At 39.5% G+C, this 15,376-nt stretch overlaps 1 protein-coding gene across 1 annotated transcript in view; it reads right to left on the reverse strand.

Annotated features, from left to right (window-relative positions):
* Positions 1-12,127: 12,127 nt before the first annotated feature.
* The window catches only part of GAD1 (glutamate decarboxylase 1), a 53,232-nt gene continuing 49,983 nt past the window's right edge, over positions 12,128-15,376 (reverse strand). The window contains exon 16 of the mRNA XM_027866079.1: positions 12,128-12,301. Coding sequence (XP_027721880.1) covers positions 12,128-12,301 — 174 coding nt within the window. The remainder of the gene's footprint in view (positions 12,302-15,376) is intronic.

The following is a 15,376-nucleotide window of genomic DNA, read 5'->3' on the forward strand; positions in this document are numbered from 1 at the left end:
AGTAGAGAAGAAGGAAGTTTTTTTTTAAACATCAGTCACTTAGAACCAACATTGGTTGTTGTATTTGACCTGAATTCTGCTGATTTCACTTGGTTTGGCTTTCTTTGTTCACTTTTCTCCTTTATACTCCCAAGGTCATAACCCTAGTTTAGGCCCTTATTATCTTTTGCTTACACAATTGTAATAGTCTTCTATTTTCCTTTATTTTAGGCCTCCCTTTCTTTAATATGTCCTTAGAGTTGTTGCTCAAGTCATGTAATACTTGGTCTAATCACCTTCAGTGGCTGTTAATTGCAGGAGTCTCAAAAACAGAAATGGATCTGTGGTCTTGTAGCTGTGAATGTACTGTCTGATGATATAAATTCCAACTCATCCACAACTGCTCTGCCATGAGTCACTCTTTTCTATGTCTTCCTATATGTTCACCACAGGGAGTCCATGCTAGGGCCCTTCCTAACCTTCTCCTGACATTGTAAGGGTGCTAATGGGGAATTTATGCCTTGTCACTTACTTCTCACTACACTTCCCATATGACCAGTCCATCTTTTTCAATCAGACATTTCTTTGATGAATCCTTTATTTATAATTGATAGTTGTTATGAATTGTACTCTGCTTTTACCTACCATGTGCCATTCCTCTCTTGACCTTTGGGTGTTATTAATTTTAAATTCTTAATGGATTGCTGTTGCTCCATGTGTTTCTGCCATATAATGTTGCCATGCAATGAAATGTTTTGTTTTGCATTGCAAAATAAAAGACAACAATTTCTCCTTTTGAGTTTCAAGCCCTGTAATCAGGTTCTCACTAATCTTTCTGGCCTGTTTTTTACATCATCTCCCTTTGTACACTCTATGTTTCATTTACATTGAATCACTAGCCATTGCCTGATATCCTGCCTTCCCCCCACGTATGTGTGTTTGGATAGGCTTCTTATAGAAGGTGAAATTTTAGCTGGGATTTGAAGGAAGCCAGGGAAACCAGAAGGTGGAGATGAGGAGGAGAAAAGTCTAAGCATGGGGGACAGCCAGTGAAAATTCAGTTAGTAGATGGAATGCCATATACAAGGAACAGCAAGGGAGGCCAGAGTCATTGGATCATAGAGTATGTACAGGGTAGTAAGGTGTAAAAAGACTGGAAGGTAGCAAAGGGTCAGGTAACAAAGGGCTTTAAGAGCCCAGCAGAGGTTTTTATATTTGATCTTGGAGGTAATAGGGAGTCACTGGAGTTTATTGAAAAGGAGAGTGACGTGGTCAGACCTGAATTTTAGGAAGATCACTTGAAAGGTGAGTAGTGAGTAGACTGGAGTGGAGAGTAAAACAGGCTGGGAGACCAAATAGAAGACTATTGCCATAGGCCAGGGATGGGGTGATGAGGGCTTGGCATCATGGTGGTGGCCATGTCAGAACAGAGAAAGACGTGTATACAAGAGATGTTGAAAAAGTAGAAATGATAGGACTTAGTAACAGATGGGATATGGTAATGAGAGAGAATGAGAAGTTGAGGATGATACCTAGGTTGTGTGCCTGGGTGACTGGGAGAATGATGTCCCCACCAGTAATAGGGAACTTGTGAAGAAGAGGAATGAGAAATTGGGGACAGGGAAAGATAATAGTTCAGTTTTGTACATGTTGAGATGTTTACAGGACATCTAGTTTAAGATGTCCAATAGGTAGTAGGATATGTGAGACTGGGGGTCAAGAGAAAAGTTAGAGATGAATAAGTATATTTTAGGCTCCACAGCATAGAGATGATAAGTGAAACCATGTGAGCTGATGAAATCACCAAGTGAAATAGCATAGGTGGAGAGGAAAAAAGAGGCCAAGACATATCCCAATCTGGATGAAGATCCAGAAAAGGAGACTGAGAAGGAGTGTTCATATAAGCAGGAGGAGAACCAGAATGGTGAGATTAAAACATAAAGAGAAGGAAATGTCAAGGAGAAGAGGGTAATTAACAATGTCAAAGGCTGCAGAGAGGTCAAGAATGTAAATTGGGAAAAGGCCATTAGATTTGGCAATTAAAGGTCATGAGTAGATTTGGAGAGATCAGTTTCAGTTGAATGATGAGGTTGGAAGACAGACTAGAAAGGGTTAAGAGAGCAAAAGACAAGGAAGTGGAAGCACTTTGAAGCATTGATTATAAATGTCCTTCTCAAGGAAATTAGCTATAAAAGGGAGAAAAGACATATGATGATTATTAGCAGGAGTAGTCAGATCAAGGGGGAGTTTTTTTTTGAGGATGGGGGAAATATGGGCAAATTTGCAGGCAATAGGGAAGCAGTCAGTGGATAGGGAGAGATTGAAAATTAGTGAGAGAATGGGAATGACAGATGGAGACAATTTGCTGGAGAAGATGGGATAGAATGAGATCATTGGTACATATAGAGGGGTTTGCCTTGGTAAGGAGTAGAGTGTCCTTTTCATGTGAGACAGAAGTGAAGAAAGACATAGTTGCAGAAGGCATCTAGGTGATGTGAATGAGGAGAGGAGGAGAAGGAGATCTTGGGGAATAGTCTCATTTTTTTGTGAAATATGAGAAATATGAGACAAATTGGGAGAGGAGGAGCCATAGTACATTTGAGGTAGGCTCAAAAGGTTTGGAAAAGCTACTATATTGAGTGGGATAGTGGATTGATTACGGCTATGTAAAAGGATTGCCTTGCCACATTGAAGGTCCAGTTGAGGTTATTTAGCATAAAGATAGAATAGACCTAGTCAGCATACTTTTGCAATTTTCTCCAGTTTCATTCAGCAGCATGTGAATGAGAGTGAAAGCAGCAGACTCTGGGATAAATCTCAGATTAGGATTTGGCAAGTAAACAGGATGAAGGGGTAAGAGACTCAAGAGAAGAGGACAGCATAGAGTTGAACTGGTTCACCCAAAGGTCAAGATGGGAATGAGAGGAGACTGTAGCCAGTGCAGACCTGAGAAAGAACTAAAGAGTAGAGGCATTAGAAGTCATTGTGAAGTTGAAGAACAGGGTTAAGGGTTATGAGGCAGAGAGAAAGGGACAGTGACAAAGTATTATGATCCGATAAAGGAAATTCAGAGTTCATGAGCATAGAAATGGACCACCTGTGGGTGGTACCAAGGTCAAGGGAGTGACCATCTCTGTGTGCAGCTGAGGTGTGGTGGGAATCAAAGGCTTTCAGACTATTCATTCCAGGCTTAGAAGATAGACAGTGCTAAAGCATAAAGATGAAAGATGGAGAGAGAGGGCTAGTTTAGCTGAATCACAGAATGTGTGAGAGGGGCGTAATGAGGGCATGCCATGCTGGGCAGTCCTTTGCCAGTGTCTCTCTTGTCATACATCAATTCCAAAGTCCTTCAAAGAGAACTTGAGGGTGTCCTTGTATCATTCTCACCTCTGTGTGAGTGCTTGCCTTGCATGAATTCTCTGTAAGATAGTCTTTTAGGTAAATGTACGTTTGACATTCACACTGTGTGGCCAGCCCATCAGAGTTGTGCTCTCTGCAGTGGAGTTTGAATACTTGGCAGTTAGCTTGAGAAAGGACCTCAGTGTCTGGTACCTTATCTTGCCAGGTGATCTTCAGAATCTTCCTAAGACAATTCAAGTGGAAATGATTCAGTTTCTTACCATGGCGCTGGCATATTGTTCAGGTTTCACTGGCATACAACAATGAGGTCAGCATTAATGCTCTGTAGGCCTTCAGTTTGGTAGGGGTCTCAAACCTTTCAGTGAGTTGGGGGGTATCTACCCCAAGTATGTGAAGACCTCCCCAGGCAGAATAAATGGATGAGAACAATTTGTTCCGATAGCCATGAAGGCAGCTGAAGCAAGAAATGTAAAAGACCTATGAAAACAGTTGTGTTCTTCTAAGGAACAGACTAGTAGAGGAGCATGATGGCAGGACAAAGTGGTGCTGCAGTCTTGGTATGAGAAAAAGATGGTGAGAGTGAAGTGCAGAGAGCAGGCTTCTGTGGGGCAGTAACTTAACTGTCTCACAGAATCCAAGAATTTAAGTGTTGGAGGGGTCCTCAGTGACCATCTGGTCCAACCAGTACACAAAAGGAACTAATTATATACCTAACAAATGGTCATTCAGACTTTGCTTGAAGACTTCTAAGGAGGGGAAACCCACCATTGCTCAAGGCAGCCCGATACACTTTAGGTCAGCTTTGATTGTTAAGAAGCAATATTTAAACAAACAGGAAACAACTAGTTTCTGATGCGGGAATTGTTTGTGAAATCAGTTGTTTGTGTATAGTCAGACCATCAACTTGTAGAGCAAAGATCAAAATCAATGCTACACCAGAAGAAAGAATAAAATGAGAAAAATATGACATATAATTGAGACAACTGATACATGTGAAGTAAGCTATCCTCCTCCCTAAGATGTTGTACACCAGTTTATTTTCCAAACTGGTATTAGCCTTGGCTGCCATATTTCTTCATTTGTCAGGAAAATGAAGTGTTGCTGACTGAGGTAGTTTCTGGTCTCTTTTGGTCTCATTGTTATGTCAGTGGATTTACATACATTAAATTTCTTTAGAGCCTTTGTTTTGATGTCTCTTATTTATTTTATTTTTCATTTCTATTATTTATTTATTTTATTTATTTTTCAACAACAGCTTGTTTAAGGATTTCTGTTTCTCATCTGTTTCCAGAGAGATCAGCCATCTGTCCTCTTGTAAAACAAAGACCACACCTCATCACAACAACAGAGAAAATATCAGTGTCATAGATGGAATGGGAGGACTTCATCAAAACAGTACCTGTATCCAGTCTCAAGGCTTACTTTCCCTGGCCAAGTTTGGCCACCTTGCTTGACCTTCCATGTACCATGTCTGTATCAGTTGATAATTACTCTAAAGATTTTTAAAACAATAGCACTTAGAAAGTCCATTACCAAGTCAGAACTTTTGGCTAGTATGATCCAATTAATGAAAATTTTTTTAAGACAATTGTGGTTAAGTGATTTGCCCAAGGTCACACAGCTAGTAAGTGTCAAATGTTTCATCTAACGCTGGATTTGAACTCAGGTCCTCTTGACTCCAGGGCTGGTACTCTATCCACTGTGCCACCTAGCTGCCCCTAAAAAAACATTTTTAAAGCACCTACCATAGCATATACAATACATTGTGCCAAGTGCTGAAGGAGATTACAGGGAAAAAAATTTCATAATCCCTATCCCCAAGGAGCTCACAATCTAGTAAGGGGTTAATGTATGCATACAAATAACTATAATACAAATGAGAATGTGCTAAGTGCATAAGAGAAAGAAATCAAATGAAAAGAAGTGAAATATTGGACAGAGAGGGATCACTCTTAGCAGAGAAGCCTTCATAGAGAAAGTGATACCTCCTCTGGGCTTTCAAAGAAGAACAGAATTTCATCAGACATTGAGAGATGATATTTTAAACAGTAGATCACTTAGTTTTATGATAATGCTGGAACCAGATGCTCACAGACATTAGCTGATTATTAACCTGTATTTTTTCCAATAACAATGTATGGTTTTGAGAATTGGACTATAAGGCAGACACTTTCTAATTGTGGTGCTAGAGAAGACTTTTGAGAGTGCCTTGGACAGCAAGAAGGTTAAACCAGTCAATACTTAAAGAAATCAATTCAGGCTATTCACTGGAAGGTCAAATTCTTCAAGTACTTTTATTTAAGCTGAAACTTAAATATTTTGGCCACATAATGAGAAGACGGGACTCATTGGAAAAGACCCTGATGTTGGGAAAGATTGAAGGCAAAAGGGAAAGGAAATAGCAGAGGATGAGATGGATAGATGAACATGAACTTGGACAGACTTCTAGAGATAGTGGAGGATAGAAGGAGCTGGCGTGCTGTAGTCTGTGGGGTCATGAAGAGTAGGACGTGACTGAACAATAACAACAAGTTACTCCTAGGCTGAGTCCATTGATTCAAGGAAAAGAGTTCAATTTAAGAAGCATATTGGGTTAGTCTAGGACAGGTTAAAGAACAAAGAGGAAGTTCTCTGGTTTGGGGGTGGCACTTAAAATAACTTTTATAGTTAGAGTAAAAGAAGTCACCTTTCTCTCTCTTCCAGGAGAACATTTTACTTTCTCTCTGAGGAAACCAGAAATGATTCTCTTCTGAACCAGTGCAAATACTAGGCAAGGAAGTCCTTTTGAATCTGGAGCTACTGTCTAACTAGTTCTGTCTAGTATTAGGCTGTAATGGAGCCTCCCTGCCCAACAGCATTAGATAGCTGAATTTTCTCAAATAACTCTCTCGTCTTATACTTTATTCTTCTTTTATCTGTTTATTCCCCAAGGTCTTAAAACCAAAATGGTGAAGATTTTTTTTTCAGTTTGTTCTGTTCTCAAGGTTACCCTGGGGAGAGGAAAGGAATAAGAAGAGAATCTCTCTAACACTGTTTAAACATGATTTATTTAGAGGAATTATATGTGGACATTTTGGTGTTGTCTAGAGGTCACTGTGATGCAGCCTGGAAATAAGAGATTATGGCAACTTGCTTCCCATAATAGTAATGATAGAGATTATGACATTAAAGGCAAAACTGTATCCAAAGAACCCAAAGTACTTTCTGTTTAAAAAAAAATTAGTGGTTCCTTAGCACATCTTGAATAGGAAGAAACCCTAGGAGTTCTTCTTTAATTATTGTATCCTTTTTTTTTTTGCTTTTTTTGGTGAGGTAATTAGGGTTAAGTGACTTGCCCAGGATCACACAGCTAGTAAATGTCAAGTGTCTGAGGCTGGATTTGAACTAAGGTCCTCCTTGGGAGATTCAAGGTAAACATGAATGAATGAACAAAAAAAATTATTAATCACTTGCTATGTGCCAGGCATTGGGCTAAGTTTGGTATGCAGATATAAAAAAAAAGAAAGTTCCTGCTCTCAAGGCGCTTATAGTCTAATATGAGAAGACAACACATATATGAAGAAGGAATATTTTGGACCAGAAAGTTGCAGCAATGGTGAGCAGAGCAATAGGGCAATTCATTTCTTGGGCATTTTTCACATATGAAACTGAACTAGGAATTCTCTTAGTACTTGGAGGAGATAGGAATGGGGAGGGGACAGTGGGAAGACAGTCACCATGGAGAAACTTCAGACTTCAGGACACAATACCCCATGGCAGGGAGATGGAGAACCCAAGATACTGCTACTGAGTAGGCCACTAGGGGAAGAAGAAAGTCAGGGCCAGGCCACAGAAAACTTACTTGGAGTGCAGAGAAGCCTCCCATCATAGTATTATAGTATCTTCTAGAGCTAGAAGACATATTAGAGATCTTTTAGTTTAACCCCCTTATTTGACAGATGAAGAAACTGAAGCCCAGAATGATTCGGTGACTTGCTCTAAGTCCCATACATAGTAAATGGCAGAGCTGGGATTTGAACTCAGGTTCTAAGAGTCCAAATTCATCACTATTTCTACCATATCATGCTGGTTAGAAGGTGCTAACATTACTGCTGAGCCAAAGGATTACTATTAGATGGAAATGTGCCCCACCAACATTGTCACCCTTGGGCAAAGTCCCAGTTACCCCATGCTCATTGTGGCTCTTTTCACATATAGCCCTGTTCCTGGAATTCCCATTGATTTTGAGATTCATAGCCAAATTCAGGGTCTATGAGTATTCAGCTGGACTCTAGGGAGATTGCTTGTTTATCAAACTATAGGATTAGCCCATGGCAAAATTGTAAAGTAAGCCACGTTTTTGTGGGTCACTCACTTCCTTTTTTGGATGCACCTCCCTTTCCCCCTGTTCACTTTTAGTTAGTTTCCTTTCTTTCCACTCCTCCCCCTGTCCCATTACCCATTATCTTCATTCTGTGAAGAGGAGGGGGAGGGAAAGAAGAAGGAAAAGGAGGAATTGGGGCCATCAATGTCTTGCCGAAGATGAAGAGCTACTCTTTTTTATGAAGAGTATGAACCCCTAAAGGGTTTGTAGAAAACCATTTTGGAGGCATTTAAAAGTTTTATTGAAAAACTAAAACTTCATAATGTGAAAATATGTTTAATAGGAATGTATATATATAGCCTATATCAGATTGCACGCCATCTTGGGGAGAGAAGTGGGGAGGGAGGGGGAGAAAAATTTAAAACTCAAAAGCTTATGGAAGTGATTGTTGATAATTCAAAATAAATTAATTTTAAAAAAAGAAAAAAATTAAAACTTCATTGCTTATCATTATCATTCTAATAAGTTTTCTAACAAGTCAGAACAGTCTATTTCTTGAATAATTTCACGTGTTTTGCCCTGAATAACTTATTCTAAAATTTTGAGCTTCCCTCAGGTACTTGGCATTCTCTATGTTTATCTGTTAGAGATATTGAGCTAATCCTAAATGCTTTGAAGAAGGGCTCCATGGCACAAACACTGGACATTTTCAGTTTTCTTTAATAGTTATCCTTTCCCAAACTTATGGATTAGGTTAGTCAGCAATAGGAATTCTCTTCTGACTGAAAATCACCAGACTCCAAAACAACACCCACCAAAGAGGGAAAGAGGGAAAAGAGTCACTTTGGGAAGGAAAGGACTGTTCATGTACCCAATGGAAGTCAGATTTAGGGATCAGAAAATCTAGGTCATGTATACCTTTTCACAAATTAGACTATGGAAGCACAAGAATACAGAGAATATATCTTATATTCATTTTAGATAAGTTGCCAGGAAATATTCTCCTGGGGGAAGTACAATTGGGATGGCTGGGAGGCAGCTCCTTTCAAAGGGGAAAACCTCAAAACCAAATGTTCAGGATTGGTAACCAACTGGCTTTCTTCTTCCAAATAAACATATCTACCCACTGGGGCCTGAGCTTGAACCTCAAGCCTTGGAGTACAGAATTAATCCTAGAGGCTTACTCTAGAAGACTCAGTCTTTACTAAGACCCGAGGTCAGAAGGTACCACAAGTACTGCCTTGAACAATACTTTCCCTTCTGGGCCAACTGTATCACCTAATGTTGTTCAGTCATTCCCAATTCTTTGTGACCCCATTTGTGATTTTCTTGGCAAAGATACTGGAGTGATTCTCCGTTTCCTTCTCCAGCTTATTTTACAGATGAGGAAATTGAGGCAAACAGGGTTAAGTGACTTGCCCAGGGTCACACAGCTACAAAGTGTCTGAGGCCAAATTTGAACTCAGGAAAATGAGTCTTCCTGTCTCTAGGTCCTCTACTATATACACTGCCCCATCATGTAATTGCTATTACACTTAAAAATCAACAGATGCCAATTCTAGAATCAAATTAATTTTGAGCTAGAAGGGACCTAAGAGGCCATCCAATCCAATTCTCTCATTTTATAGATGAAGAGATTGAGACCCAAAGTCACATAGATCCTAAATGAAATGAGCAGTATTTGAACTCAAGTCCTCGACACGCAAACTGAGAGCTCTGTCCAATGTACCAAATCTGTTAAAGACCACACAGAGGTTAAATGGTAGAGTCAAAATTCAGACCCAGGTCTCCCAAGTTATAGTTCTGTGTTCCTTCCATCACATCAAAACCATTTATGGATTCTGGCTAAGATTTGGGGAAATCATCTTTAGCTGAGCATTCATCTTTGCCTTTAGCTCTTTCTCAGCCCCACACAATTCCATTTCTCTACTTGGTGAACTGTATGCAAATGTTTCATGAGGTCACAGAATTATTGACGTGAGAGACCATTAAGGCCATTAAGATCTAAACCCCTCACTTTATAGACGAAGAAACAGAGAGGTAAAATGACATCCAGCCACAAAGCTAATGTCTTAGGCAGGATTTGAACCCAGGGCTTCATGATTACAAGTCCAGTGCACTGTCCACTATACCATGCTGCCTCTTACAAAAGGGAATTGTTTACCTAGAGGTGCCACCTGCACATTTCCAGAAAACTTTGGAATTTTGTAGTAGGATAAATTCAAACTCTGTTTTTTTTAAAGCCCTTCTGAGCAAAAGATTATTCATTATTTTTCTGGACCCCTTCACAGTTACGTCGTTCTTTCCTGTGAGGAAGTTATCCACACAAACTAGAACCACTCACCCCAAGCTGGACAGGACAAATTGTTTCATTCTATGCTTCTCACTTTCATAGAATCACCAAGAAATGAAGCCTCAAACAGCAAAATGGAAAATGTGATAAGAGGGCAAAACCTTTCCAAGACATTGAAATCAACAAATTTTAGTGACTGGCCACAATAAAATTTTGGAATTCCTGAGTGGTTCTGGGACTTTGGTTTGACATTGAATGGAGAGTTAGTGTGATCACGAGGGTGAAATGCAGGCAATTAGCCACACAGCCACACAGCTAATGGGAATGGAATGAGCTGCAGGTGTCCCAGGTGACTGCAATTGGAAACATCTCTCTCAATTAAAAAGACGAACTGGCAAACCACTCTGTCCAAGTTCTCCAAGGAGAACATTTTTATTTATTCGTTTTTCTCATGTATACTCTAAAATGTTCTTTCTGTAAAACAGCAGTGAGCCTGGTCAGTGCTCCTCGAGAATCCATAAGGATCTTCAGAAATGTTGCCATAGAATTTAGCTAAGCTAGTCACAGAGCTTGGTCCTGATCTACTACAAAGGTACAAGGGCCTGGTTGTTAGCCAGGAGTCACTAGAAAAGCATTCAGAAAACTAGACACACAGCCAAACAGTAAGGGTAACAAAGGTGCAGAGTCTATGGAAGTAAAGGGATTTCAATATACTCAACTCTATGTACAATATCAGAATTCCTTTTATAGACAGGAAAATGATCCTTAAGTGATTATTTTTAAGGGCACTCTAATAGAAATGCAAATGTCACTAAATTTTACTCTTTTCTCTTTGGCTCACAAATACACTAAAATACCATAAACATTATTTCAAACTTACTTCAGTAATATATAAATAAGATACATTACAAATGGAAGAAAATACAAGACAACTCTTAACATGGTTAATCTCTGCATATAAATAAAGCAAATATGTCATATACCTACAATTGAACAGTTATTGAAACCATTACATGTGTTCCTTCCCCCCCAAAGTCATTTAACAATAATATACACAATCTACACAAAGTAATCTCTAAAAATACAGCAAGAATATACCTATTAACGAGGACTGTGCTACTACTGTCCCCTACTATGACACTAATGGAGAAGGTGTGGCTATTTGGGCAGCAGATAATGACTTTCCCAGAGCTATAACTAGCAGTTCTGGAGCTCAGGGAAAGCACCACAAGATGCCTGTGCTTGGGGCAAGCAGTAAGACAAATTCAACTAGGGTAGGTGGGGTGAGTGTGAAGAAGACCTCCCTTGGAGAAAGAACTGAGATCTCAAGACACAAGATCCTTTGGGAGGAGACATCCCAGAACACCTTGAAGCTACTGCTAGTGAGGTCATCACCTGGGGATGGAGCATAATGTGGCTTGAAAGAAGCTCACCTGGGATTCAGGCCAATGGGGGGAGGGAGCTACTGTCCTCTGACAGCTTCCTATTTTGACTAATTATTCTTCCTAAAAAGGTGCTAAGGTCAGTTGTTTCTGCTTGATGAAGGAATACGAGTGCTGTCAATGCCCTGTAAATGTTAGCATCCTATAACAAAGCCTCTCTTGCTCCTCCTTAGTTATAGCCCTGGCTTTTCCTAATTGATTATGTCAGGCAGGAGAGACTAGCAGAGGGTAAGATTAAGTCCTGCTAAATAGTAATTTCCTTTGTATCTACAGAACTACAGTTATATAAAAGCTTCCCTGTTTTCATTTGGCAAGCCGGTTTGCAGCACGTTACCCCCCCCCCCTCGGTAACTGTTGAAGGAAGAATTGACTCTCTGAAAATGGAAATCATGCTACTTGTTACTAAAGTCCTACTCACTATACATATATATAGTTATATATAACTGTACATATATACTGTAAAGAGTTTTTCATCTGCAACTTCTTTTAAGACCTATTAGTTTCCTGCTAACTACAATAAACAGGCTTAAATAAGGTTTAGCAGTACACGTCACAATAATATATTTTTTCTCGTTCAGTAAAATGGCCTATATGTTTTCAGCAATTTATAGGGATTTGTTCTAGAGTGCCATAGGAGGATGGAACATTTAGAAAGGAAACTTCCATGAAGTGTATGCTGGAGAACTGGGTGTGAAGCAGTCAATTCTGGAAAACAGGTCATGAAAGCAAGAAAAGGTTTGCCAATTGTTATTACAGATCCTGCCCCAATCTTTCGATTTCCTCAATGAGGAAGTCGATGTCAGACTTGGTGGCTGCTGGATTTGAGATAACCATCCGGAAGAAGTTGGCTTTGTCTCCCTGAGGCTGATATCCAACCATAGTTGTACCAGACTCCATCATCAGAGCTTTGATCTTCGGAGCCACCTTGTGATAGAGAACATAAAACAATACATAAGGCCAACTTTAACATCTCTTTTTTGTTTGTTTTGAAATGTTAGTCATTTTTATTTTTTGTTATTCTTAACTTGACAGACTAATGAGGGGCTCAAATTAAATCAGTGTCTGAGGTCCCTTCCAGCTGTTAATCTGTAATTCTATGTTTCTAACCAATAAACACAAACATTTCCATATTCAAAGAATGGAAAATGAGGATTATATATGAAACTGAAAATCTTTATAAGTAAAGCTTTTGTTTTTAATAATAATATAATAACAGGTTAAGTGACTTGCTCAGGGTCACACAGCTAATAAATGTTGTATGTCTGAGGCCGGATTTGAACCTGGATCCTCTTGAATCCACGGCCAGTACTCTGTCCACTGCACTACCTAGCTGCCCCTTTAAGAATGTTTTTCAAATGAGCTAATACACACACACACACACACACACACACACACACACACACACACACAGAGTACTTTGAAAACCTTAAAACCCTATGTAAATGCTAACAGCTATTGTTATTAATAACAATAATAAGTAATAATAAATAATATAATGCATTTGGGGTGTGGTGGGGAGTTTGGAAAGAGCAACCTGGCTAAAAATACCTTTGCTATTTTTTTAAACATGGACAAGAATAAAAAGAAAAGGAAAATGTTGAAAATTCCTTTTTTAGTAATGGCTGATGTGCTACAGAAGAGGCCGTGTGCCATAATGGATAGAATTAGGAAGACTTGGATTTAAGTCCAGCCTCTGACAAACACAGGAAAACGTGTGATAACAGACAAAGCCTTTCAATGTCCCATTCAACTTAGAGAACTAAGATGATAAGTTAAAATGAATTGTTAATCTTCATTGGTAGAGGGAGTTTTCACATTGGTAGTTTCTTATACCAATTAAAGTACAATCTGGACCAAATATATACATTTACATATATATGTTTCTACATCTATGCCTATGTCTGTGCCTATAGTCTAACTAACTATACAAGAAATCCTCTGCTGGTCTTCCTCTTGTACCACATTGGGTCAGGAAAGGAGGTAACCTGGCAAATGTTTAACAACCTTCTCAATTAAAAACAAAGCACACTTTTAAGTTTAGTCTCCATTATTAACATTTTCTTTGTCACTTTAAATCTAGACTATCAACAGAACAGCAAATCAAGCCCTGATGTGTAGTATTTGCCCATTTCCAAGGTGTAAATGCTCACACTGAAAATTTAATAGTTTGCTCTCACAAGTTGGTTTTAGCACACACCTGGTCAAGCAGTAACCATAGCCTCTCAAGGGCTATGCCACTGAAATAAGAACTGTAGTAGGTTTTTACTAAACTAGAAGGGCTTTGAGAGAGCCTGGTAACTGTATATGCACGTCTGTTGTTTGAGGACCAGTTAAGCTAAGTATTAAAAGGGCTCATTGCCACAAGGTTGGCCATCAGGTGATGAATTATTCACCAATGGCAACTCTTAAGAGGTCAGGATTTGCTTCAATAGACAAATGGGGGGGAAAAGCAGATTTTTTTTTCAAAATGTTAATTGGAACATTGGAGCAGATATCCATCAGAGCCAAATCCGTTGACAGTATCCTAAAAGAACTGCAAAGTATTGTACTACCATAAATGTATATAGAATATGGGCCAGGTACACTATAATATGCTAGTGTACCTGGCCCATGCTCTATGGATGTCTCTATTTTCTACCATAGGATAAGAGATCTTGTTTTGGGATGCTCGGTTTAAAAGGAGACCTCATGACTTTAAGAGATCAGCACATCATCAGAGTCAGTTCCAACAGTATCTGCTGAAAAAGAGCATCTATCCAAGCTCATGCACCAGAGTCAGGAGCAGTTATTTAAATACAGGTCTGAAATACTACCAAAAATTTGCTCCAGCTAGCCATGTACAATTGTAGCCATTTGGAATTTGACAAAAGCCACACTGTCAATCTTTTTCTGTGTCAGCCTCCAAAAAAAGCATCTTACTACTGTTATTGGTTGGCAGCATGTGTGGTAGATAGAGGACTGGATTTGGAGTCAGGAAGATCTAGGTTCCAATCCTGCCTTAGGCTCTTCCCAGTGTGACCCTCAGAAAGTCACATCCTCTCTAAGCCTCAGTTTCCTTATCTGTAAACTAAAGATAACAATGGCACCAACTCATAGTATTGTGATGAAGCTCAAATGAGATACTACATGTAAAATGCTTTGAAAACCCTAAAGCACTATATAAATATTAGTCAACCAGTAAAATAATGATAAATATTTATAGGCTGGCTAATTACTATTTCCTAACTCCGAAGTGAGGATAGGGATTGGATAAACACAAGAAGGGAGTGGATCCTTGTGTCACATGCTTTTGAGGGATGAAATGGAGCAACATCTGGAAAGTCTTCACAGAGATGCAATATGAAATTTTTGTGCCCATTATAAATTTCATAAAAGATGTACAAAATTGGATAGGGTTAACACTGTCCCACTGGGGTGCAGACAGAGAACTCAGACATCAGCGTGAAGTTATTGTTGAAGAGACTGAGGCAGGATGACAGTGCAGGGTGGAGTGCAACTATTTGATAGCTTCCACTTCAATTACTCTTGCTGAGTTCTAATATTTCTACCTTGCTAAAACTTGGCAAGTACAGTTAGTGCCTTCTAATTTTGTCCTGGGTAGACCAGTTGTCCTGTTCTAGGAATGGCACTAAGGCTTCCTCACTGTCTTGGAGTCTGTGAAAGCAGTTGGGGGAAGGCTATATGGTAGAGATTGAATGTGTTGAGAGAGAGAGAGAGAGAGAGAGAGAGAGAGAGAGAGAGAGAGAGAGGGAGAGGGAGAGAGAGAGAGAGAATGTGTGTTGGCAGATGGGGAGGTGGGATGGGGAACAATCTAGTTATTTAAGAAACAGCACATTTCTCCTTGTTAGAATGAGGACTTGGGATTCTAACTGTAGCACCTATAAAGCTGGTGACAAAGATTTTGCCCTGTCAGCACAGTGGTGGCAGAAGCCTATGTCTATCTAATTTGAATTGTGTGTGTGTGTGTGTGTGTGTGTGTGTGTGTGTGTGTGTGTGTGT

The sequence above is a fragment of the Vombatus ursinus genome, unplaced genomic scaffold, assembly GCF_900497805.2.
Source record: "Vombatus ursinus unplaced genomic scaffold, bare-nosed wombat genome assembly UNPS02014779.1, whole genome shotgun sequence".
Taxonomy (NCBI): domain Eukaryota; kingdom Metazoa; phylum Chordata; class Mammalia; order Diprotodontia; family Vombatidae; genus Vombatus; species Vombatus ursinus.